The sequence below is a fragment of the Puma concolor genome, chromosome B2 (genome assembly GCF_028749965.1).
Source record: "Puma concolor isolate L17-30 chromosome B2, mPumCon1.1.hap2, whole genome shotgun sequence".
Classification (NCBI taxonomy): Eukaryota; Metazoa; Chordata; class Mammalia; order Carnivora; family Felidae; genus Puma; species Puma concolor.
The window spans coordinates 36,147,188-36,169,705 of NC_141671.1; the positions used below are offsets into that span (position 1 = coordinate 36,147,188).

Below are 22,518 nucleotides of genomic sequence, written 5' to 3' on the forward strand. Positions count from 1 at the left end.
ATAATGTCTAATTCAGTGGCCCCTGCAAATGAAATGTCCCCAACCACAAAGACTCCTCTACCTAAAAACGTCAGGATATATGACCACTTGTCATCGTATAGAGCCACAGAAATGCAAGCTCAGGAATGAAGAGGAGACCCACTTAGGCACAAAGACGGGGGAGATCCGTGTGTTCGTGTCAGTCAGGGTGCAGGCTGTCTGGGGACCAGTGCCAGGCCAGTGAGTAAATGACAGCCTTCATGCACAAGAGGCTCTAAGACAAGTTCTCAAACTTTTTTCTAAGAATCCTAACCTGGAGAACCAGTTAAGAGTGCAGCGTCCTTGGGAGTAGGGAACTCATAGCAGGCCTGGTCTGATGTTGAGCGGGGTCACAGGGTCTGCAAGGCCACTGTTATTAATCACTAAGTTATTGGTTACTGACTACCTACAGTGCCCAAGCCTGTCTTACATGCCTTATTCCTTACAGAAGCCCTCCCTGTATTAAATGATCTGCCTCCGTTATTATGTGATAAGAAGGTCCCACAGAATTCAATCAAGAAAAACACAGGTTGCAAAATTGTAAAAAGACAGGTCGAGACTGCGCTCACTGCTAGGCAGCTTGGGAGGGTCTGAGATCCAGGTGGGTGAGACAAATCTGTCCCAGGGCCAGCTGCGGTTTGGTGCCCCCTGGTGGCTGCCATCCATCTGGCTTCATTATCCATGGGGATGATTCTGGCTTCCCCAGTCTTGAACATTTCCCCACCCAGCGTCACCTCTTCCATTCTCACCCCCTCTCAGAAGAACAGGGCTAGGTGGAGTCCCAGAGCCAGAGCCAAATGGGTTATATTTGAATGTGCATTTTCCATAGCCCCATTTTACAGATGAGGGAAACAGATCATTGAAGACCTGGTTAACTTTCCTGCCCTCGCTGGGGCCCAAAGTTCATAGCCATAGTCTCCTGCCTTCAAAGCACGCGCCCTACCCTCTTCTGGGTCTTACCCTCTCCTGGGTTCAGCATTACTCTCTCCCTGGGGAGATTCCTTCGGAAAGAGGTCATTGTTATACTCTTAATGTAAATAGCAGATTCCTTGGGAAGGAGATCACTTCTATTCTTAACGGCATGTTTGGGGGACAGTATGGGGGCCGTATGGGTGGACTGAAGAGGGGGTGGACAGGGAGGTAGAACAGCGGGGGTAATGAGGGGGGGGGTTATGAAAGAGTCGTTGGTAGGTTACACGGTGGGTATTTAAGCCGAAGCTGGATATTATCACCGGGGGTTGGATTAGACAATCTCGGAGGTTCCTGTAGACCCTGGGCTTCCTAAGACATTCAGGAAAGAGGGCAGTAAAGAGAAGTAAATGCTACAGACTTCTGCATCACCATTCTGCAGTCAGGTCTCCCAGGTGGTCACTTCCTGTGGAGAGCATGGGCAGTAGCGGGAGGGAGGTGGTCCGTGGTTTTGACTGCCTCCGGCGAGAGCAGCAGGTGTTCACGGAGGTCACCATAAGAGACGGAGGAAAGTCTCTACTAGCTCAGGGCTGATATGAGGAGGCACCCCTTTCCTGAGCTGGCCTGGGGCCTACAGTGGGCCCTGTAGGAAAGGGACAAAGAAGCCCCTCTCACTCACCCCCTACTCGGCCGGATTTCCTTGGGAAGTGGGGATTGGCAGGAAGGGGCACCCCAAACTTTCTACACTTCCCCGGGATTTCACTCTTACCTTCATATCTCCAGGGACAGAGAGGGTCTGAAAGCATGACCACGGCAGGGGTGGACCTGGGAGATTTGAAGGGCTAGGGTTCAGGGAGATGAGAATAGTGATGAGGGGTGCCTGGGTGGCTCAGTTAAGGGTCCGACTTCAGCTCAGGTCATGATCTCACAGTTCGTGTGTTCGAGCCCCGCGTCAGGTTCTACGCTGACAGTGCAGAGCCTTTTGGGGATTCTCTCTCTCCCACTCTCTCTGACCCTCCCCTGCTCATGCGTGCTCTCTCTCAAAATAAATAAACAAACATTAAAAATAAAAAGAATAATGGTGAAAATGATCACCTCCCAAGAACCCCCTCCGGAAACTGGGCTGAACCTCAAACATAAGTCATTTAATTCTCCCAACCACTCTGCGATGTGCGTCCTTTTGTTTTATTTTAAAACCTTTTTTTTTTTTTTTTAACAGATATTTATTTACTTAAGTGAGCTCTACACCCAACGTGGGGCTTGAACTCAAGACCCTGAGATCAAGAGCGGCGTGCTCTCCCAACTGAGCCAGCCAGGCGCCCCGGTGTGGGTCTTTTTAAATTGTCATCTTGCATGGGGCGCCTGGGTGGCTCAGTTGGTTAAGCGTCCGACTTCGGCTCAGGTCACGATCTCGCGGCCCGTGAGTTCAAGCCCCGCATCGGGCTCTGTTCTGACAGCTCAGAGCCTGGAGCCTGTTTCAGATTCTGTGTCTCCCTCTTTCTCTGACCCTCCCCTGTTCATGCTCTCTCTCTCTGTCTCAAAAATAAATAAACGTTAAAAAAATTTTTTTAAAAATTAATTGTCATCTTGCAGATGAGAAAGGGAGGCTCAGAGAGGTACAGTGACCTGCCTGGGGTCACAAAGCTAGCGGCTGAGGGCGGGCAGCTCACAGTCAGGCATCCCTGACGGCATTGCTCCTTCCGCCGTCCTAGGCTGTCTGTTTCTACCCTGCTGTCTGTTCCATAATTAGGAACGAAACAGGGAGTATTCTAAAAATAAAATAACGAAACTGGTTTTCTTGAGGGACCTGAGGAATAAACATTGCTGTACAGGTGGGAAGACGGATATGTTCACAGAGGTCGAAACAACGCAAGGTGCCTCGAACTGGCACTGACCACCAGGGTGTGGGAGTGCGGTGGGGGCAGTGAAGCCCACAGGCTAGGTGGTCAGGAGAGGCTTCTTGGCAGACGTGGGCCCTTGAGTACGGATGGGATTTGGAGAGCTGAGGGGAAGCCCGGCAGCCCGAGGGGCTGGTACCGGGGACAGGTCTTGGCTGGAAGCCCTGGATGGTAACTTAGAAGCGGACCTGATGCCCTCTGTGTGTCCTAGGTGTGGATTTTCGGGTCAAAACTCTGCTGGTGGACAACAAGCGCTTCGCGCTGCAGCTCTGGGACACGGCTGGCCAGGAGAGGTAACCGGCCCTGTCTGTAATCGTGGTGTCAGGGCCGCTGAGGTACAGCGGGGTGGAGGGCAGCCCTGACCTCGAAGAGTCTAACGTAGGCAAGAGGCAACCACGTGCATGAAAGGTATCCAGCCCCTAAGGATTTAGGAGGCTGGGGAAGGAGAGGTGAGTCAAGCCCCGGTGGGGTAGGTGACCCAAGGGCCCCTCGGCCTGACAGGGCAGCTGGCAGGGCCATCCCCGCATGGCCTGCAGGGACGGCTGCCCATCGCCTGTTCTGAAAACGCCAGCCTGCCCCTTTGCAGTTAGGCAGTAGCGATCGAAACTTAAAAGGCATATTTTCTGGGGAGCCTGGGCGCCTCGGCTGAGCGTCTAACTCAGCCATGAGTTTCGGCTCAGGCCATGATCCCAGGGTCGTGGGATCAAAGCCCACGTCCTCTCTCTCTCCCCCACTCTGTCCCCCTCCCCCGCTCATGCTATTTCTCTCTCTCTCTTTAAAAAAAAAAAAAAAAAAGCCACATCTTCTTTGACCCAGCAGCTCTGCTTCCAGAAACTTACTCTGCTGATCAACTCATACATGACTGTAGTCTCGACACGTTCAAAACAACATCACTTATGTTGTGAAACACCGGGAATGACCAAAACGTCCGGAATGGTGGCCCAGCTGATTCTACCCAATATGTAGAATAGTATGAAGCCACAAAAGAGATTGAGCGTTCTCCCCGTGCACCCGTGGGGAGACACCTCCAAGACGTTTTACGAATTCAAAAAGCAAAGCTCAGGGGCGCCTGGGTGGCGCAGTCGGTTAAGCGTCCGACTTCAGCCAGGTCACGATCTCGCGGTCCTTGAGTTCGAGCCCCGCGTCAGGCTCTGGGCTGATGGCTCAGAGCCTGGAGCCTGTTTCCGATTCTGTGTCTCCCTCTCTCTCTGCCCCTCCCCCGTTCATGCTCTGTCTCTCTCTGTCCCAAAAATAAATGAAAAAAAAAAAAAAATTTAAAAAAAAAAAAAACAAAAAGCAAAGCTCAGATTACTGAGCATTAACGAATACAGTGAGGACTTTACACTGTGTTTACCATGTGTGTGCGTGTATGCACATATACAGTTGTGTGTGTTCATAAAATCCCTCTGGAAACTGCTAACCCTGGCTGCCCCCGGGGAGGGAGACTGAGTGGAGGCAGGATGGGGGTGGTGGCGGGGGGGGGGGGGGGGGTGGTGTCAGACTTTTCACTGGGTGCTGCCTGGTACCTTCTGAAGTCTGAGCCGTGAGAACCATTACCTATTCAACGAGAACTACCCTGTGAGAAGGAAAACTGTTTGGGAAGCAATTAGAAGCAGGTGAGGCTCCTTGCCCCGCTTTGCAGACGAAGTAGCTAAGGCCTGGAGAGGCCAGGGCATGGGGTCAGCCCCCCAGGCCTGGCCTCACGCAGACTGTCTGGGCAGGTACCACAGCGTGACTCGGCAGCTACTCCGAAAGGCTGATGGAGTGGTACTCATGTACGACGTCACCTCCCAGGAGAGCTTTGCCCACGTGCGCCACTGGCTGGACTGTCTCCAGGTGAGCCTATGGCTGCTGGGGTTGGCCCCAGTTTGGGGAACCAAGAGGGAACTTGCACCCTGCCCACACCCCCCCTTTCTCCCAGGATTACAAATGACACAGCAGACTCGTGGGTGATGCGACCCGCTGAGGGCAGGTGGCTGGATGGGCCGGGGGCATCGTCACACAAAGAAACCACAACCACATAGTACCGCCTCCAAAATAAACTACTTCCTTTATCTTATGAACATTTCTTTCCTATATGCAGTAGCTTGGGGGTGTCTTCTTAACACCTGGGAATAATGCAAGTGTAGCGACACTCTAAGTGATAAGTCGTCCGTCCACCCGTCTCTAGTTCTCGCCCCGTGTGCTTAGTTGACACGCACACACTGAAATTCTGCAGCATGGGCTAGCACCGCAGAGGGGTGTGAGGGAAGACGTGTTGTCTTCTCTGTGGGAGTTTCTAGTCTAGTTGAAGAGAAGCCAACGAAGTAGGATAAGGTGATATATGAAGGAGGTTGGGCTCTGGGTCTGACAGGACCTAGGTGTGAATCCCAACTACCCTGCCCCAACTCTGTGACCTTGGACACGTGACTCAGCTTCTCCGAACTTCGATTTTCCAGCTTCTCTCAGACAGTTGTTAGGATTCACTGACATCATTGCCTTTAGCACAATGCTGGGTATATAGTAAGCACTCAGTAAACAGAAGCTTAGCAGCAGTAGTAGTAGTCATGAAACCACTAGGAAATGAGCCAAGCCGGCCTGTGTAATCAAGCACCGGGCTGTTCAGCACAGGCAGGAAGAGAAGGGCAGGGGCGGGAACAATCCTGGAAGGCCTGCTAGGGGAGGCACTTTTGAGGCTGGCCTCGGAAAATGGCTGACAAGTTGGTAGGCAGAGAGGAGGGGCTGACTCACTGTCGACCGAAGGGTGTGGAGTGGGTGTGACCCAGAAAGGCCGTCATGGGGGTGGGGGTGGGGGGGGCAGGGTGTGCTTAGTCAGCTCCCTGGAGGGCGGGGCCGCGTCCACCCAGGGCCTGGCACAGCATAGCAGGCACCCAGCACGTGTGGCTGAGGGAATGTGTTCTGTGTGCAGGACTCAGGGTCCGACGGGGTGGTCGCGCTTCTCCTGGGAAACAAGATGGACTGTGAGGAGAAACGGCAGGTGCCCACCGAGGCTGGGCAGCAGCTGGCCCAGGTGAGCACCCGGGCGTCAGGCCCTCACCCAGCCTGGACTGGGCAGACCCCTCCCTGGAGGTTAGTGGACGGGTCACCCCGGCCTGGCTAACCGAGAAGGACCCGTCGCCCGTTCCTGCCCCTGCCCCTGCCCTGCCAAAGGCCGGGTCAGAGTGGACAGCGGCCTGGCCCCCTCTATTTCTGACCTACCCTGTTCTTGGGCCCAAACGTGAAGCTGTGATGGTGGGCGTGACATTGACCCTCACGTTGAACTAGCAGTTCTCCACACAGCATTCTGACCCCCACAAAAGTATCTTCCGAGTAAAGAAAGGTTTTAAAAGCTTCACTTAAAATTCCCAATCAAATCTTACTTTTCTCTCTGGTCTCTAATTAACATAGCATTCCTTCTAATTTATTCTATCTTAGGACTCAAATTCTTCTCTGGCGAGAGCGCATCCAAAGCCCCACCACCAGGCAGCGGATGCTATTTATTCACGAATAGAATTTGGCCACGTTCCAGAAACTCTGGAGAATAATAGAGAAGGAAAAAAGAGCCCACCCTTTGCCCCACCTCTGCTACAACCCCTCTTGGCATTTCCATATTATATTTCCTTCCTCTTCTCTTTTCTCGTAATCATGAGGTCATCACTGTGGCTCCTGGTTGGCGGGAATGTTTCCCTCCTAAATGTAGTGGCTCATCTCTTCGACATGGTAATTCCTCCTCTGGCAACTCATCCTGAGGAAAGAATCAGAAATAATAATCCCTACGAGGATAGAGTAATGGATACCCGCGTGTAATGTATAATCAAGAATGTTTACGCGAGGATGTTATTTACAGTATTATTTATAAGAACAGACATTTGGCAGGGGGTGGTGGTCAAATTGTGGAGGTTCATGGGAGAGGCTAGCATTTGCCGTTAAGAATCGCGTCCCAGAAACAATATTTGAGGGTGTGGAGGAAGTGCTTACACTATAACGAGAAGTCAAAAGAACAGCTGGTCGTCTGAATCCTGTGAGGTTGCTGATATTTGACCGGGGCCCCGTCAAACTAGCCATTGCATATGCTTTAATCCAACAGTACAATGACCTTGAGCCCACCCTACCCCAAAGGGTTATATAAAACAGAGCGAGGGGCGCCTGAGTGGCGCAGTCGGTTAAGCGTCCGACTTCGGCTCAGGTCACGATCTCGCGGTTCGTGAGTTCGAGCCCCGCGTCAGGCTCTGGACTGACGGCTCAGAGGCTGGAGCCTGCTTCGGATTCTGTGTCTCCCTCTCTCTCTGCCCCTCCCCTGTTCATGCTCCGTCTCTCTCTGTCTCAAAAATAAACAATAAAAAAATAAAAAATAAAACAGAGCGAAAAGATATATATCAAACACTAACAGGAGTGGTTTATATTTTGCACCTATACATTTTTAGAAACGTTTATTCATTTTTGAGAGAGAGAGTGTGAGCAGGGGAAGGGCAGAGAGGGAGTGGGACAGAGGATCCCAAGTGGGCTCTGTGCGAGGGGCAGGGAGCCCGATGTGGGGCTTGAGCTCACGAACCATGATCATGACCCGAGCCAAAGTCAGACGCCCGACCGACTGAGCCACCCAGGCGCCCCTGCACTTACACTTTTTGAATGCTGTATTTTCCAGTATTTCCCCCAGTTGAATATTTTTGAAATAAAAAACCCCACACAACTAATGGTTTAAAATGCCCCCGGAGGGGGGCACTGGGGTGGCTCAGTTGGTTGACCGTCTGACTTCAGCTCAGGTCGTAACTTCGCTGTTCCTGGGTTTGGGCCCCTGCACTGACAGCTCAGAGCCTGGAGCCTGCTTCACATTCTGTGTCTCCCTCTCTCTCTGCCCCTTCCCTGCTCGTGCTGTGTGTCTCTCTCTGTCTCAAGAATAAATAAACGTTAAAAAAAAAAATTAAAAAAAAAAAAATATATCCCCAGGGACATTTCTCCAAGTTGGGACACGGGCTTTCCACCATTGCTCTGTGGGCTCTGGAACGTTTCCGGGGTGGCATCTTTAGCATGGTGGCTGGCCAGGGTGGAGAGGGCCAGTGGGCAGGACCAGGGCTGGGACCAGTGGCCACACGGAGAAGGGTCTGCCTCGCTTGTTATGGTTGGCCTAGGGATGTACTGGGTGGGACTCTGTCTGATGGCCAGGGCTTTGGCGGTGGGGGCGGCCACCAGGATGCTCAGTGTGCTCCGTGAGGGCACCCATACCCCTGTCTGTCTGCAGGAGCTGGGAGTCTCCTTTGGGGAGTGCAGCGCCGCCCTAGGTCACAACATCCAGGAGTCCATGATGAACCTGGCCCGGTGAGTGCCACCCCGCCCCTCCCCACCCCGAGGGCCTCCTGGGCAGCCTCCAGACCCCTCCTGAGGGAGGGAAGGCCCACTCTGAGGAAGCACTGCGACAACACAGGGCTCACACTCTGGGGAAGGACAGAGAGCACTGTGCAGAGAGTCCGAAGCCAGTTCTACCAACGCCGTTGACTGCATCACCTCCTAAAAGTCTCACGTGCCCTGTCTGAGCCTCGGCTTTCTCCTCTGTGCAGTGTGGTGGGACAGAGAGAGTCACTTTCCTGCTCCCAGCCTTCTAGTAACTCCCACTAGATTTAGAATAAAATCCCAATGCCTCGCAGTGGCCTTCCTCATCTCCCCTGTCCCTGCGTGCGTGTGTACGTGCACACTCACTCAGCTCCAGCTGTTTAGGGGGGGACCCTCCCTGACCACTCTCCATCCCACCACTATTCTGGATCCCTGTCCTCTGTTTGTGTCTTTCAAAGCCCTTCTTGGGGCGCCTGGGTGACTCAGTCAGTGAAGCATCCAACTCTTGATTTTGGCTCAGGTGGTGATCTCGCGGTTCGGGAGTTTGGGCCCCGCGTCGGGCTCTGCGCTGACAGCGGGGAGCCTGCTTGGGGTTCTCTTTCTCTCCCCCTCTCTCTGCCCCTCCTCCTCCCTGGCTTGTGCTCTCATCTCTCTCAAAATAAACAAACTTAAAAAAAAAAAACCCCTTCATGGGGAGCCTGGGTGGCTCAGTCGGTTAAGCCGCCAACTTCAGCTCAGGTCACGATCTCACGGTCCGTGAGTTCGAGCCCCGCGTCGGGCTCTGTGCTGACCGCTCAGAGCCTGGAGCCTGTTTCAGATTCTGTGTCTCCCTCTCTCTCTGACCCTCCTCCGTTCATGCTCTGTCTCTCTCTGTCTCAAAAATAAATAAACATTAAAAATTTTTTTGAAAAAACTAACAAACAAAACCAAACAAAAACCCTTCTTGACAAATCGTAATCACAGGTGCATTTGTCTGCTTCCTTGTTGCTGTCGGCCTCCTGCACCAGACTGTAGCTCCAGAAGGGCAGGGCCGCATCTGTTTTGTTCAGCCCCTCCCTCCACACCCAGGGCCCAGCACATACTAGGTGCCCAAGAAATGAATGAAATGGGTAAGGCGGACGGGGTACTAGGCCAGATGATCTGGAAGGCCCTTCTCTGACAAAGCCACCAGGGCGAGCTTGCCAAACCACGCACCCGATCACACTGTGATGGTCTCTGATCCAAAACTGCTCAACGGATTCCCTCCGCTGTAGAACAGAAGCCCAGGTTCCTGAATGTGGTTTCCAGGCCCCTGGGGGCCCTGACCCCCTGTTGCCTACAAGGCTTCTTTCTGGGCCGGTCAGTCTTTAGGCTTTGGGAGTTAGCGCAGTGGTCCCCACACAATAAATATAATCTGAGCAAGTGAATGAACCAATGAGCTTCTTTTATTTCCCCAATCCCCAGCTATCTTTTGACACTGAGCCTTTGCCCCCTGCCTGGAATGCACCCTGCTTTTCTGCTAGTGAACCCTTGTACTCTGCTGGGTCTCTGCTCTGACGCTGCCTCCTTCCTCCGTAAATCCCTGGAGAACCTGGTGTGAGGTCCCTCGGCGTGCTTCCCCATTCCTGGGTTCTGACAGCCCCTTCTCCTCTCTATCTCCCTTACCACTCAAGGCAAGGACATGCCGGCTTCACTGTCCCATTCAGAGTCCCTTGCACCAAGCCTGGCACACAGTAGTCTGGAAAGGATGCCAGGAAAGAGAGGGCAAAAGTCTCCATAGCCCCATTTTTCCGGTGCCGTGTGGAATGCAGGACGGGAACAGAGCAGGGGGGGAAGAGAGGTAGCTCAGGGGATGCAATCCCCCAGCCCCACAGCTGCACCCGCAGGTCCCTCCCTGCTGCCCCGGCAAGGTGAGACAGAGGACTGATGTCTGGCGTCGTCACACAGGTCACTCAAGATGCAGGAAGACCGTCTGAAGGACTCCCTGGTGGAGGTGGCCCCCAAGAGGCCATCCAAGAGCTCTGTCTGCTGCTTCTGACCATCTGGCCCAGCCAGGACAGGACGGCACCCCTCGGGTTTCCTGTTCCTCGGCTCCTGTCCCACCTGCCTGGACACAGCAATGACAGAGACGGCCAGCTCGGATGTTCAGGAAAACCCCTCCTCCGGTCAGGACTCGGATCCCAGGGTAGGGCTGCACTAACGCTGCCCTTTGCACTCTGAAGAAGGACTTTGCTGAGGTGATGGTGGTGAAAACTCTTTAAAGAAAGGAAAAGTCTAGAAAAATGAATGAAGGAAAGCACACCGCATTCTTGGGCACACATCTCTGGGTGGTAATATTGCAGGGTGAATGTGCGGAGGTGTTATTTCCCTTTTTATATGTGTTTGTATTTCCAGATCTTCTGCAACGATTCGGTGTTCTTGATATAATCAAAATGAAAAATAAACGCTAAGGAGAGGGAGAGAAACTTCCCCGGGAGCTTGCTTCGGGGCTGATTGCTAACGGATACAGCCTGTTAATGACAAAATACTCTTTATTCAAGCAGTCCCCCTGTTTCGTGCCTGACAAAGCTGGTGAACCTTGTCCCATTCACCCCTGTTTGCAAGCATGGAGTTCCTTCCGAGCAGAATCTGAGTCTGGGGAAAGAGCAATGTTCTGATGGCCCCTGACAAGCCCTGTTCCTCCTGTCTCCTGTCCCCCCCTCCCCCACTTCCTTTCCCCCAGACCTGACTCTAAGGGGTCGCATTCAAAGGTCACCTGCTCTAATGCCAAGATGTCCCCTGGTGCAGCTCTCTGCCCTCAGTCGTCAGTCTCCGGGTGCTCTCGAGGTCCAGCTGGGGTGTGGCTGGTGGGGCCTGGGGAGCAGCAGAGACACTGGCCGCGGGTCACTCGTGGGCTCCTCTTTGGAGCTTTTGCAGGGATTCCCAGAACTGCACAACATTTGCCTCCTGAAAGGTACAGCCCCCCCGGGCTGTGGTCTCCCGTGCCCTTAAGGAGCTTGTTTCGAGAATCTTAGGGAGACGGCCCCTCAGTGTTGGACTATCTCCCGTCACGTAGGTTTGTCGTGATTGTTGTCCCCGTCATCTTGCCGCTAACCGCAACGACACCCACCATGTCCTGCAGGCCAGCGTGTGCAGGATGCAGGGTGCGTAATGATAACTTCGTGATCCTTCAATCCTGGTGAATTCCCCAGCTGAATCCAAGGAAACCCCGGTTCCGTGGGGGAGACAAGCAGAGACAGTTCCAAGAGAAAGAGGTACAGAGCAAGAGACTGCAGGAGAGGAAGGGAGGGTGGGAGGTGGAAGACAGAGCTTGCCTACAGGTCGAATCAGTCTCCGATCTTGGCCCCCATCCCTCTGCTCGGTTCTGAAAGGGATGCCTCCACAGCAGTGAGCTCTCTGTCAATAGAGGCATACAAGTGGCAGTTGGGTGACCCTTGGCAAGAGGCAAGGTGGAAAACGTTCAGGCATCCGAAGCCACCAAAGGTTGGATCCAATGCCTTTAACGGACCCCATTCAACCTCTAGACAACATGCAGGATGACTTTGTGATCTAGGCCGTTCTCTCCCTGGCCCCTCTTATGGATTCTTTCTTATCCCCGATCTCTTCTCCCTTCCTGGATCCTCTCCGTCAGCCCACAAGTGTCTCCCTGCTCTGAGAAGTTTCTAGATTGCAGTAGGTTCCAAGACAGACAGACAGACAGACGGGGAGAGGTGGGCTGGAGAGAGTGATGTGTGCCCATGGACGAGGGTGGGAGGCAGGTCTTGCTGTTGCTAATGGCTCTCTCTGGGGCCTGGGGACCTGGCAGGCACCAACGTCTCTGTCCGGTAGGCCAGCGAGTTAATGAGGCAGGTAAGCAGGGTGTGATTCCTGGGGGAGCCAGGAGAGCGGATAGAGCCCCTGTCCTCTGGGGGACCCCGTACAGAAATAGCCCCCAGGCCTGCCCCTTTCATCTCAGCTCTGCGCCCGCTGGAGGCAGCCAGCTCAGGTTCCCTAGAGGTGGGGTGCCAGAAGGGACCACACACCTGCCCAGAACCTTCTCTTGGCTTTCTCTGGCTAGGTCCAGCTTCTGTGCTGAGCAGGGCTGTGGAGGGGCCGCCAGCCTTTCCTGGTGTCAGAGGGCTCCGGGTCAGCAAGCAGGGCCCAGGAACCTCAGAGCAGCACGAGGCAGGTAAGGACAGCAGCAGGAGGGGCTCAAGGTAGATTTCAGAGGGAGCATCCAGGCAAGTGGTGAGTTCCCAGGGCACGTCCGCCAAGCAGGCGCCGGTCACAACTTCGCTTGAGGCTGGTTAGGAAAAGGAGGGTGAGGGCGCCTGGGGTGGCTCAGTCCGGGAAGCGTCAGGCTTCAGCTCAGGTCATGATCTTGCGGTTCATGGTTCGAGCCCCGCGTCAGGCTCTGTGACAGCTCAGAGCCTGGAGCCTGCTTCGGATTCTCTATCTCCTCTCTCTGCCCCTCCCTCGCTCTTTCTCTCTCTCTCAAAAATAAATAAACATTTAAACAATTTTTTTAAAAAAGAAAAGGAGGGCGGGACTGGGCTGATGGGGCTCAGGTGGTGGAGGGAGAAGGGGAGGGCAGGGGGACAAACTGGAGTGGGGACAGAGGTGTCAGGGAAGAGAGATTTTTGGAACGGTGGGTGGGCAGGAACAGAACAGGCATCATTTGCAAAGCTCCTACTTCGCGCCAGGCACTGTTCCGAGCACTTAGCTTGTATCACCCCATTCAACCCTCACATCAGCCCTGTGAGATGAGGCTTGTGATTATCCCCACTTCACAGCTAAGGAAAATGCGGCACAGAGGATGAGTCGCTTTCCGCAGCCACACGGCTAGCAGGTGGTGCAGGGGGCGTTTGAACCCAGGCTCTGGCGGCCACAAGCGTCGCCATGAAGTTACGGAGCTTCTCCTAGGAAGGTACGGACGCTTAGGTGGAGCCGGGGCCGGGGCCCTGGACCCTTTCTTTCCCTCCCCTCGTCTCCACTTCTGTCATTGGCAGCAGGCCTGGGCCGGGGGAATGAAGAAAGGGAAGACAGGGCAGTTAGGGACTGAGGCTGGTCCCTCGGTTCCTCCCTCACCCACAGTTCCTGGAAGGAGCCTGAGACCTTGCAGTGGCGTGGTATTGGAGGCAGAATTCACACAGGCCCCCCTGAGGTCTCCTCTCGGCTGCCCTCGGGCCCCAGAGGCCAAGCAAGTCCCCCAGGCAGGGCTCTGCTGCAGGGGCTCAGGGGACCCCCGGCTCCGAGCCAGAGAGGGGTCTCTCCAGACTCCCCCTGCCTCCAGTGTAGGAGAAAAGGGGAAGGAAAGTAGAATCAGGACCCCACGGAGCTGTCACGTTTGCTGCTGGATCCCTAGAAGCTGGTTCAGGGTATAGACTCAGGACATATTTATTGGGTTAATGGGCAAGTCTCTTCCCAAGAAAGCTAGGGATCCCGGCCTGATCCGCACGGTGGCAGGTGCAGACAGTAGCCCCCCTGGGCTGACTCTGGGATGTCTAGACTCCGTTTCCCAGCCTGGTTCCGGGGACCCCCCATGTTCTCAGCATGTAGGACGCAGTGAGGGGGAGAAGATCCGACACCTGGGGAGCAGTGCCTCCCCCCACCCCCACCGGGTACCCAGCACAGCCATAGAAAGGCGGTCGTTCCCAAGCTGGTCCGCCCCGTAGAGTCATCTGGAATCTTTCAAAAAAGCCCACATCAATGAAATCTTGTCACTGGGACCCACGCATTAGTAATTTTGAAACTCCTCAGGTGATCCCCATGCACAGACAAGCTTGGGAACCGCTGGCAGGGACTTCACACCTTCTCAAAGCCCTTCCATATGCACTTTCTTACTTGAACCTCGAATTAAAATCTGTTTCACAGGCAGGCAAGGTTTTGTTTACAAATATATATGCGCGTGCGTGCACGCACGCATGCACGTGCATATACATAGACACACACACACACCCCAAATTCGTTTTGCACTCCCTGCAGAAATTTTATTTATTTATATTTTTAAAGTTTATTTATTTATTTTGAGAAAGAAAGAGAGAGAGAGCCTGAGCAGGAGAGAGGCAGAGAGAGCGGGGTGGGGTGGGGGTGGTGGGGGGGGCAGAGAGAGAGAGAATCCCAATCAGGCTCCATGCTGTCAGCGCAGAGCCCGGTGTGGGGCTTGAACTCATGAACTGTGAGATCACGACCTCAGCCGAAACCGAGAGTCAGATGCTTAACCGACCGAGCCACCCAGGCACCCCATCCCCGCAGAAGTTTTATTTTTTTATTTTTTTATTTTTTCAAGGTTTTTATTTATTTTTGGGACAGAGAGAGACAGAGCATGAACGGGGGAGGGGCAGAGAGAGAGGGAGACACAGAATCGGAAACAGGCTCCAGGCTCTGAGCCATCAGCCCAGAGCCTGACGCGGGGCTCGAACTCACGGACCTCGAGATCGTGACCTGGCTGAAGTCGGACGCTTAACCGACTGCGCCACCCAGGCGCCCCCCCGCAGAAGTTTTAGAAATAAAGAAGTTAAAAAGAGGAGCATGAAAATTACCCTTTTGTAACAGTTACTGTTGACATCGGTTTTATTTCCTTACTTCTCTACAGTTGAGGAAACTGAGGTAGGGAAACATTAGGTAACTTCCCAAAGTCACGGAGCTACAGCATAGCAGAGTCGGGACTTGAGCCCACGGTGTAGACCGAGCCCGTCCCATCAGGCTGTTGTGAGGTCTCAGGGGACCGATGCATGCCAAGGGGGCCCCCTGGATGCAGGGCTCTGGGAAAGGAGGGGCGCTCAGCAGGGGAAGAGGCCGGTTTCTACACTGTCCTTGTGTGTGTGGAGCAGGAGGATGGAGCCTAGGCCGGAGCCCAACGCCACGTTCACCTCCGGGCTCACAGCCACACCTGAGCGACTGCTCCGTCTCATCTTTGCCGGAGTCTGCGGCCTCATCCTGCTGGTGGGGCTGGTGGCCAACGGGCTCATGCTGGTGGTGGTGGGCCGGGCCTCAGGCGCCCCCCGTCCGCTCCTCGCCCTGACCAACAGCCTCATGGTGAACATCACGCTGTCCGACCTGCTCTTCCTGGCCTGCGTGGTGCCCGTGCTGCTGCTCAGCTTCCTGCGGCCCCACTGGTGGCTGGGCCCCGTCCTCTGCACTGCCAGCCAGGCCACCAACAACGCCACCATGTTCTGTACCTTCTACAGCATGGTGGCCACGGCTCTTCTGCGCCACGTGGCCGTGGCCTGGCCCGACGTGGCCCTCCCGTCTGGCCGGGGCGCCCGCCTGCTGCTCTGTGGGGCCGCGTGGGTCCTGGGCCTCACTGCATCATTGCCTACCTGGCTGTTCCAGAGGGTGGTCGTGGAGGAGGGGGCCGTGGGGGCCCCGGCCTGCCTCTTGCTCCTGAGCCCTGCCCAGGCCTCCTGCTACTTCAGCCTGCTGGGAGCCCTGGCCTTCCTGCCTTGTACGCTGGGGCTGGGCTGCTCTTTCGGCCACGTGGGCTGGCTCCTGCGGACACGGCCCCGTGGCCCCAGCGGGGAGAGCGTCCGGGAGCACCAGGAGAACGCAGGGCTCATCCTTGTGGTGCTGGTGGTCTTCGTGCTGATGTGGGGGCCCTGCTCTGTGCTGGGCTACGTGGCAGCCGTGGGCGGCCTGCCTGCCACGCCGGTGGCTTTCGTGGCGTCCAGCCTCTGCACCATCCTGGCCTATTCCAACTGTGCCGTCAGCCCCATCCTCTGCTTCTACCTCTCCCGCCCCTTCCGGGCAGGGCTCAGGGACCTCTTCCGCAGGCCAAGGGCAGCCAGGCACCCTGGGGGTGTGGGCGGGGCCGGTATGGTGATGGAGAGCATCCAGCCTGGCCTCAACCCAGGTCCCGGGAGGCCTCTGGGGTCTGGCGAGGGTCTGAGAAGATAGGCTGACGGGAGGGCTGAGAGTCAAGAGAGATGGGAAGACCCTTAGCGACGTTAGAGCCGGTCCCCTCCATTTTACCAGTGGGGACCCTGAGATCCAGAGAGGGCAGGTGGCCCAGCAAAGGTGAGACGGCAACCAAAATGGCAACTAGGTTGATGCTCCCATTCCACCTTGGGACTCAGATACCTGTAGGCTCTACTACTTTCTAGTGGTGTGACCCTGAACAAGTCCCTTAACCTCTCCACGGCTCCGTCTTCTCATCTGGAAAGTGGGATAATGGTAGCACCTTCTTCACAGGGTTGTTGTAAAGATACTCGTAACACACATAGAGCGCTCAGAACACCTGCTGCTTCCTAAGTGCATAGGAGTGTTGGTCATCGCGATTATTATCATCATCATTTTATTTTTATTAATTCAGGGGCACTTGAGGGGAGTGGACACGAGATCGGTAAAGGGACTTCCAAAGGCAGAAGTGTGGAGGGGAATGACCTGGGGAATGACAGTCCAGGGTCCTTAATCCTGAGGGCCTGTGGAGCAAATAGGGGTGAGGAGGGAAGACAGCTGCACCCGGGGTGGGAGCCCAGAGTCCAGGAGAGCCTTTCAGCTGCCTCTCCCTCCTCTGCCTGCCCTCTCCTAGCTCAGTCACACACACCTCTCAGCCCCACGAGGGAACACAAAGTCAACCTTTGTGCCGTGACTTTCTGAACGCCCTCCTTTCTTCTCTGTGGTTTCCTTCCTCTCTCCAGAGAAATGAAAGGTCCCCACCTCTCCTACCCAACCTCCTCTGAGAAGCTCCCAAACTCCATGCCCTGCCTCTGGCCTTCTGGTAGCAGGCCTCAGTCTTCTGTGTTAGTGGTGGAACCAGGGAGGTGATCTCTACTTAAAGTCCTAAGACAGAATGTTCAACGTTTTCTGCTTGGTAACAGTGTTACAGCTAAACACACACACACTCTCTCTCTCTCTCTCTGACTCCATGGTCAAAAAGCTTTGGAAACACCGGATTGAACCAAGTTAAACGGGTCTCTTTGCTGCAGGACTTATCAGAGCCTTGAATGCTCCAAAGGCCACTGGGATTCTCTGAGAGGGGCTCAGAGTAGGCAGTTCCCCAAAATCCATGCCAAAAAAACAATGTTTCATGGGCCATACCTTGAGAAATAACCCAGGAGAGAAGCTACAGTGTCAAGCTCAGTAAAGATGCACTTGGCCCCTCTTGGGCGGTGGCTCTGAGACTTGATTCCCCTGCCAGGTGGGCATCTCTGCTTGACGCTTTCCCACAGACGTCCAAGGTGAGGCAAAATGGGTCACTGGTTATGGGAACTTCCCTCTTCCCAAGCTATGACCCCACCCGGTTCCCACTCCAAGCACATCGGAATGCAAGTCAGAGGGTGATCTAATTATAGGGACAGCCATGAATCAGCTCTAATTTACTATAAAATCATAAGAAGTAAGTCCCCAACTTTGGTATAATTAGTCCCAAATTTCTTGTGATGTGCAGATTGGGAATGGCTGGCTGGAGGGCTAATCTGAGAGCGAGCTTGCCCAGAGGAGGGGAGAAGTCCCCTTTCCCTGAGATCCTGGGCTCTGAGGGCCACAGGGGTTGATAGATGAAGAGGGACACGGAGGGCAGGGGCTGCCCTCTGAGGGTACAACTGTGTGTGAATCAGTGTTTCCAAACTTGAGCAGGGCCTGGCGTGAGTGCTAGGTAAATACTTGTTGAGGGATGAGTCAGTGGGTGATCAAATGTAATAAACTGACCCACCTGTTTTTGAGAATAATCTGATCATGTTATTCACCTCTCTCACCTCCTGACTCCATTTCACTCAAGAGGAATGCTAAAGCCCTAACCACGGCCCACAAGGCCCTATGCACTCTGGATTCTTCACCCCCCTGATCTCACCTCCTGAACTATCTCCCTACTTAATACAGTTCCAATCACACAAGCCTCCCTGCTGTCCTTCACATGAAGTATGCCTCTGCCTCAGGGCCTTTGCACTTGCTGTTCCTTCTACTTGGCCTTGGATACCATCGTGCCTCCTTCTCTCATTTCCTTAGGGCTCATTTCAACCTTCACTTCCTCAGAGAGGCTCTCCCTAACCACCTCATTAAAATATCACCCTGTCCCTCTCTAGCCCCTTATTTTCTGTTATTTGTCTTTGTGACTCTTATCACCACCTGAAATTAAGTTATCTACCTATTTAAGTGCTTACTGGGTTTTCCTGTCTTATTTATGTGTTTGTTGTAAGCTCCATGTGGAGACGGGGCCTGTGTTTTGTTCATTGCCGCATCCTGAGTGCCCAGCACCGACCCTGGCACATAGTAGTTGCTCAGTAAATCTTCATTAAACAAAAGAATGGAAGAAAGAGGGAGAGGAGAACCTGGACTCTGTCGAACAGCAATATATTTTCTATTTTTCACAGGGAAAGGAAAACAAGAAACTTTAGTAAAAGAACCAAATTTACTCCAGTTTAAGGCAAATTCCACACAGAGACTGTCTCAGAGACGGGCACAGGACCAGACAGCATAGAAACACCACCATCATGCATGACAGGGAGGGAAGCGGCATTGGGCAGCAGACGGGCGCGGGGGGGAGGGGGGGTGGCGCCCAGGCATGGGATGTGCAGTGGGCCTCGGAGCCTCATGCTGCAGGAGGGGCTGGCATGCATGACCAAGGCTGGGCAGCTGGTTGGGCCCAGGGGTGAGATCACCTGTCTCACCTTCCCCACAGCAGGGGCAGGAGCTTGGGCTCAGACACCAGAGCCCAAGGTTGAAGGACTCAGGTGGATTTGGGGTGACAGGATGGAACAAGGTGACCCCAAGGGCCAAGACGGCCTGGGGTAAGGGGTCGCACTGCTAAGGAGTGGGATGGGGGGAGCTGGGCATGGCATGAATGGACTCTCAGGACATCAGAGCTGAAGGTAAATCCGGGACCATCTGGTCAACCCTCTTGACTTACAGATGTGGAAACTGAGACCCAGAAGGCAGGAGGGCCTTGCTTGGGTTCCCACGGGCGGCAGCTAGAGGCAGGGCTTGAACCCAGGACCTCTATCTCTTATCCCCGTGGGTCACAGGGGCAGTGTAGGAGTGTTGCGGCTGGACCGCTCCTTCCAAGGCCTCCAGGGGGGTAGCAGAGGCCTGGGCCCCAGGGGTCCCAGGCAGCTCTGGCAAGAGGAGGGGATGCCTGGAATCAGAAGTCAGCTGTAGAGATGCCTGTGGGTCTACACCAAGGAAAGGCCTGTGGATCTGTGTATCTAAAACCATGTCCTTCTGGGCTTGAGAGGCACCAGAAAGGACCCTGTGCCCAAAAGGCCTCCATTCCCAGCCCACCATGTGGCCTACGGCCTCCCCTCACAGCCTCCCCTGCATGGGTCTGCAGGGCTCCCAGAGCATGCAAGTGTCCCTGGGAAGGGTCACATGCTCAGGCATCCCTGCAAACCCAGCAGCCTCACAGGGTTCACTGGAAATGGGGATGGGATAGATACTGGGGTAGGAGGGCAGGGGCCAGGTATAGAAATAGACACCACAGGAGGAGGGAGGCCCAGCCCAGGCTTCACGGCCATGTAGGAGCAGACGGGATTGCCAGGTGGGCCGAGGGGGACCTCAATTCTCCTCACTGTTAACACCTTCCTGGCTGGGCCAGAACCAGGTATCAGGGGGAAATGAGAAACGCAGGGGCCCAGAACCTCACCTCCACCACCTGTACCCTCCCAATTGCCTGGGTTGGGCCATAAGGCTAGGAAATTAGAGAGGAGTCTTCAGAGGCCCCGCCTCCTGCTGGCCTCCCAGGCACACATGTTACAAAGGCTGGGCGGGGCAAATTGCAAGAGACCCCGCCTATACTCCCCCCCCGCTGGGCGGGGCAAATTGGAGACCCCGCCTACACTTCCACTGGCCTCCCCGGGCCCCAGCCGCCCGCCACAGGCCAGGGGACTTCGGGAAGAGCGCTCAGATGTGTGTGTGCAGGGGGGAAGCAGGGGGCGTGCGGGCTGGGGACTGTGGGGGCGAGGGCTCTGGGGCCGCAGGCGGGGGGCGCGGGCGGATGCCCTGTGACTTCATGTAGGACACCAGCTGGTCAGGGATCTCGGCCAGCACATCGCGGGCCAGGCGGGCCATGCTCAGCACGTGGTTGCCAGTGCGGTCCACGTAGTCCCTGAAGGGCACGAACTGGCCAGAGGAAAGGCAGGGTCAGGCAGGGTCTCCGGCTGGACCACAGCCCCCACATCTCCAGGCCTGGGTTCCTGTCCTATTCCTCCTCAACCGCGGCCCTCTGCACTCACCCCCTCCCCATGGTGGTGAATTCTCATAGCCCCTGTTCTCTCATTCACTCAACAGATTCGTACTGAGCGTCTACGTCATGCCAGGATACATCACCAAACAAGAGCACTTAATCTCTGAAGTCCTGGCACCAACACAGGGACTTAGCCGGTGCTCAGGAAACGCTGACTGAGCCCCCTGGCTTGTAAGAGCGGGCCTTCCCATCTCCCCCCACCTCTCTCTCTTTGGCTCTGCTTCTCCTCTTCCCTCTCGCGCTGACACCTAAAGTCAGGCCCCTCTGGCTTCCTCCCAGGCCCCTTGAGCCCCTCACCACCCCTTGAATGCCTCAGCGCATTCCTGGCTCTAGGCCTTTCTATGCAAGGGTCCCCCCTCCCAGATTGCCCCTGCTCTGAGGTCTAGCCTCCTCTCTTTGCTCTCTACCCCTGGAATGAACCCTCCTCCATCCCCTCCTTTTTTCTTTTCTTTTTAATCCAGGGGTTCTGGAGAATGTCAGTTTTCATTCCCAATCTCCTAAACACTAGGGACTCGGTCTGCAGGAGATTCACAGACAGAAGTGCTTACTAAGGTGCATTCTGAGGCTTGACTGGGCAGGGACACCCTGAGGACAAAGACCTGTCTGCTCATTACATCTGCCATCCTACATGGGATGTTCAGACAGGGCTTCAATTAAGCAAGCACTGCCCGTTCTCGGAGAGGGCGGAGAGGGCCGCAGCAACACTATAGACACCTCCCCCCCACCTTCAAGGGTTTGCCCTCCCACTGGGAAGGCGGCCCAGCAGAAGACAATGGAAGGTGCAAATATCAAGTGTGAGTGCTCTGCATGCAGGAGGCCAAGGAGACCTGGGGGCTCAGAGAGCACTGGCAGAGCATTCTGGTCGGGGTAACAACGTTAGGGGTGAGTCTCAGACATGGGAGAGAGGGGTCCAGCTGGGGGAGAAGTGTGACCCAAGCACTGATTCCCGCTCCCTTCTCCGGTGGCCAGGCCACTCTGGGGCTCTCGCCAGGGCCCCTTTCTAGAGAAGTCTCTAAAAGGGGGGTGTATAAGGCCAGCCTGGCTAGAGGGGCTCTTGCATCTTCCTTGGAGCAGGCAGGATTTGGGTTTCACCTGGACAATGTCCCGTTCTGCCAGCTTCCCCCGGGAGGAGATCCGCACATCGTCACCATCCAGCTCCACCATGGCTGTGTGAGGAGAGGCATTGGGGGTGGGGTGAATTAATGGTGGGCACCTGGGCCTGGCACACCAGTGGAACTTGTCCTCCAATCCCAGGCCAATCCAAGACAGAGACCATCAGACCAGATCCCCATGTTAGAGATGAGGAAACTGAGGCCAGGAGACAGGAGGAGCCCAACCAGGTGAACCCCTGGCTTCTAGCCCAGTGTTCCAGCTCCCCCACCCTCCCCAAGCTCCCAGGGTTGGAGGAGGGAGGAGTGACTGGGCCTCCTCCCCACAGCCTTGGGATGGGTACACAGCCCGACACACCCTTCCCTGTGCAAACAAACACACCCTTACACCCTGTGCTCACCCAGACAGTCACACCCACCCATGAGCTCTCACTCTTTGGGGAAGGGTCATTCCCAAGGGCCTGAAGCCTCTGGGGGAATACCTGGGGGGATGGGGACTTACCGTCGAACTCCGCCTGGCCCACGCCAATGATGATGATGGACATGGGCAGTTTGGCAGCCTGGGAGATCATGGGTAGGGGCAGAAAGGGGTGGGTCAACAGAAGACGGAAGGAAAAGAGAAGAAATGGAACAGAGGGATGGAGACACGCAGAAACACAGAAAAGGGGGGAGGCGGAAGGACACAGACAAAGGGAAACCCAAGGTGAGGCCCCAGAGAGGAAGAGAGGGTCGAGAGGGTGAAATGGGTCACGGGTCTGCTTCCATGAGACACCCCCATCCCCGCTTCTGTCCCTGGACCACCAAGTGGGACATCTTTTACGTGGGCAACTAGGAGTGCCAGCTGGGGTGGGAGTCCCTTATACAGGGAGAACACCCAGTAGGGGCAGCCATGTTCCTGGGCCTCCCCCACTCTGGGCTCCCGCTGGACCTGGCCAGGCCGGGCTGGGGTCTGGGGCAGCAGTCCTAGAGATGGGCTAATAAGGGAACCATAGGCATCTAGAGGGAGTGGACCGTCTAGGGTGGGTGCAGAGGTCATCGGTAGGACCCTTCATCAGCCGGTGCCCCCTCCGCCCCCAAAACCCCACTGCGTGGAAAGCCTCATCCCAAGGGTTCCTCTAAAGCCGCGGGAAGGCATGCCCCC

The 22,518-nt window shown here is 55.3% G+C and overlaps 3 protein-coding genes across 4 annotated transcripts in view; 2 read left to right on the forward strand and 1 right to left on the reverse strand.

Annotated features, from left to right (window-relative positions):
- Positions 1-10,289, forward strand: part of RAB44 (RAB44, member RAS oncogene family) — a 34,125-nt gene extending 23,836 nt beyond the window's left edge. Inside the window, exons 10-14 of the mRNA XM_086706712.1 lie at positions 3,037-3,118; positions 4,547-4,661; positions 5,734-5,835; positions 8,044-8,120; positions 10,059-10,289. Coding sequence (XP_086562838.1) covers positions 3,037-3,118; positions 4,547-4,661; positions 5,734-5,835; positions 8,044-8,120; positions 10,059-10,149 — 467 coding nt within the window. The 3' untranslated portion in view covers positions 10,150-10,289. The remainder of the gene's footprint in view (positions 1-3,036; positions 3,119-4,546; positions 4,662-5,733; positions 5,836-8,043; positions 8,121-10,058) is intronic.
- Positions 10,290-14,927: 4,638 nt separating this feature from the next.
- On the forward strand, positions 14,928-15,978 carry LOC112862830 (galanin receptor type 1-like). Its single transcript, XM_025926055.2, is given in 2 exon segments — positions 14,928-15,929; positions 15,931-15,978. Coding segments are annotated over 2 exon segments (1,050 nt in total).
- A 2,441-nt stretch (positions 15,979-18,419) lies between these two features.
- Positions 18,420-22,518, reverse strand: part of CPNE5 (copine 5) — a 96,525-nt gene continuing 92,426 nt past the window's right edge. For both annotated transcript variants that reach the window (XM_086706713.1, XM_086706714.1), the window contains 3 exons: positions 21,880-21,937; positions 21,361-21,434; positions 18,420-20,144 (listed from right to left, as the gene is read on the reverse strand). In XM_086706713.1, the coding sequence (XP_086562839.1) occupies positions 19,926-20,144; positions 21,361-21,434; positions 21,880-21,937 (351 nt within the window). In that variant the 3' untranslated portion in view covers positions 18,420-19,925. The remainder of the gene's footprint in view (positions 20,145-21,360; positions 21,435-21,879; positions 21,938-22,518) is intronic.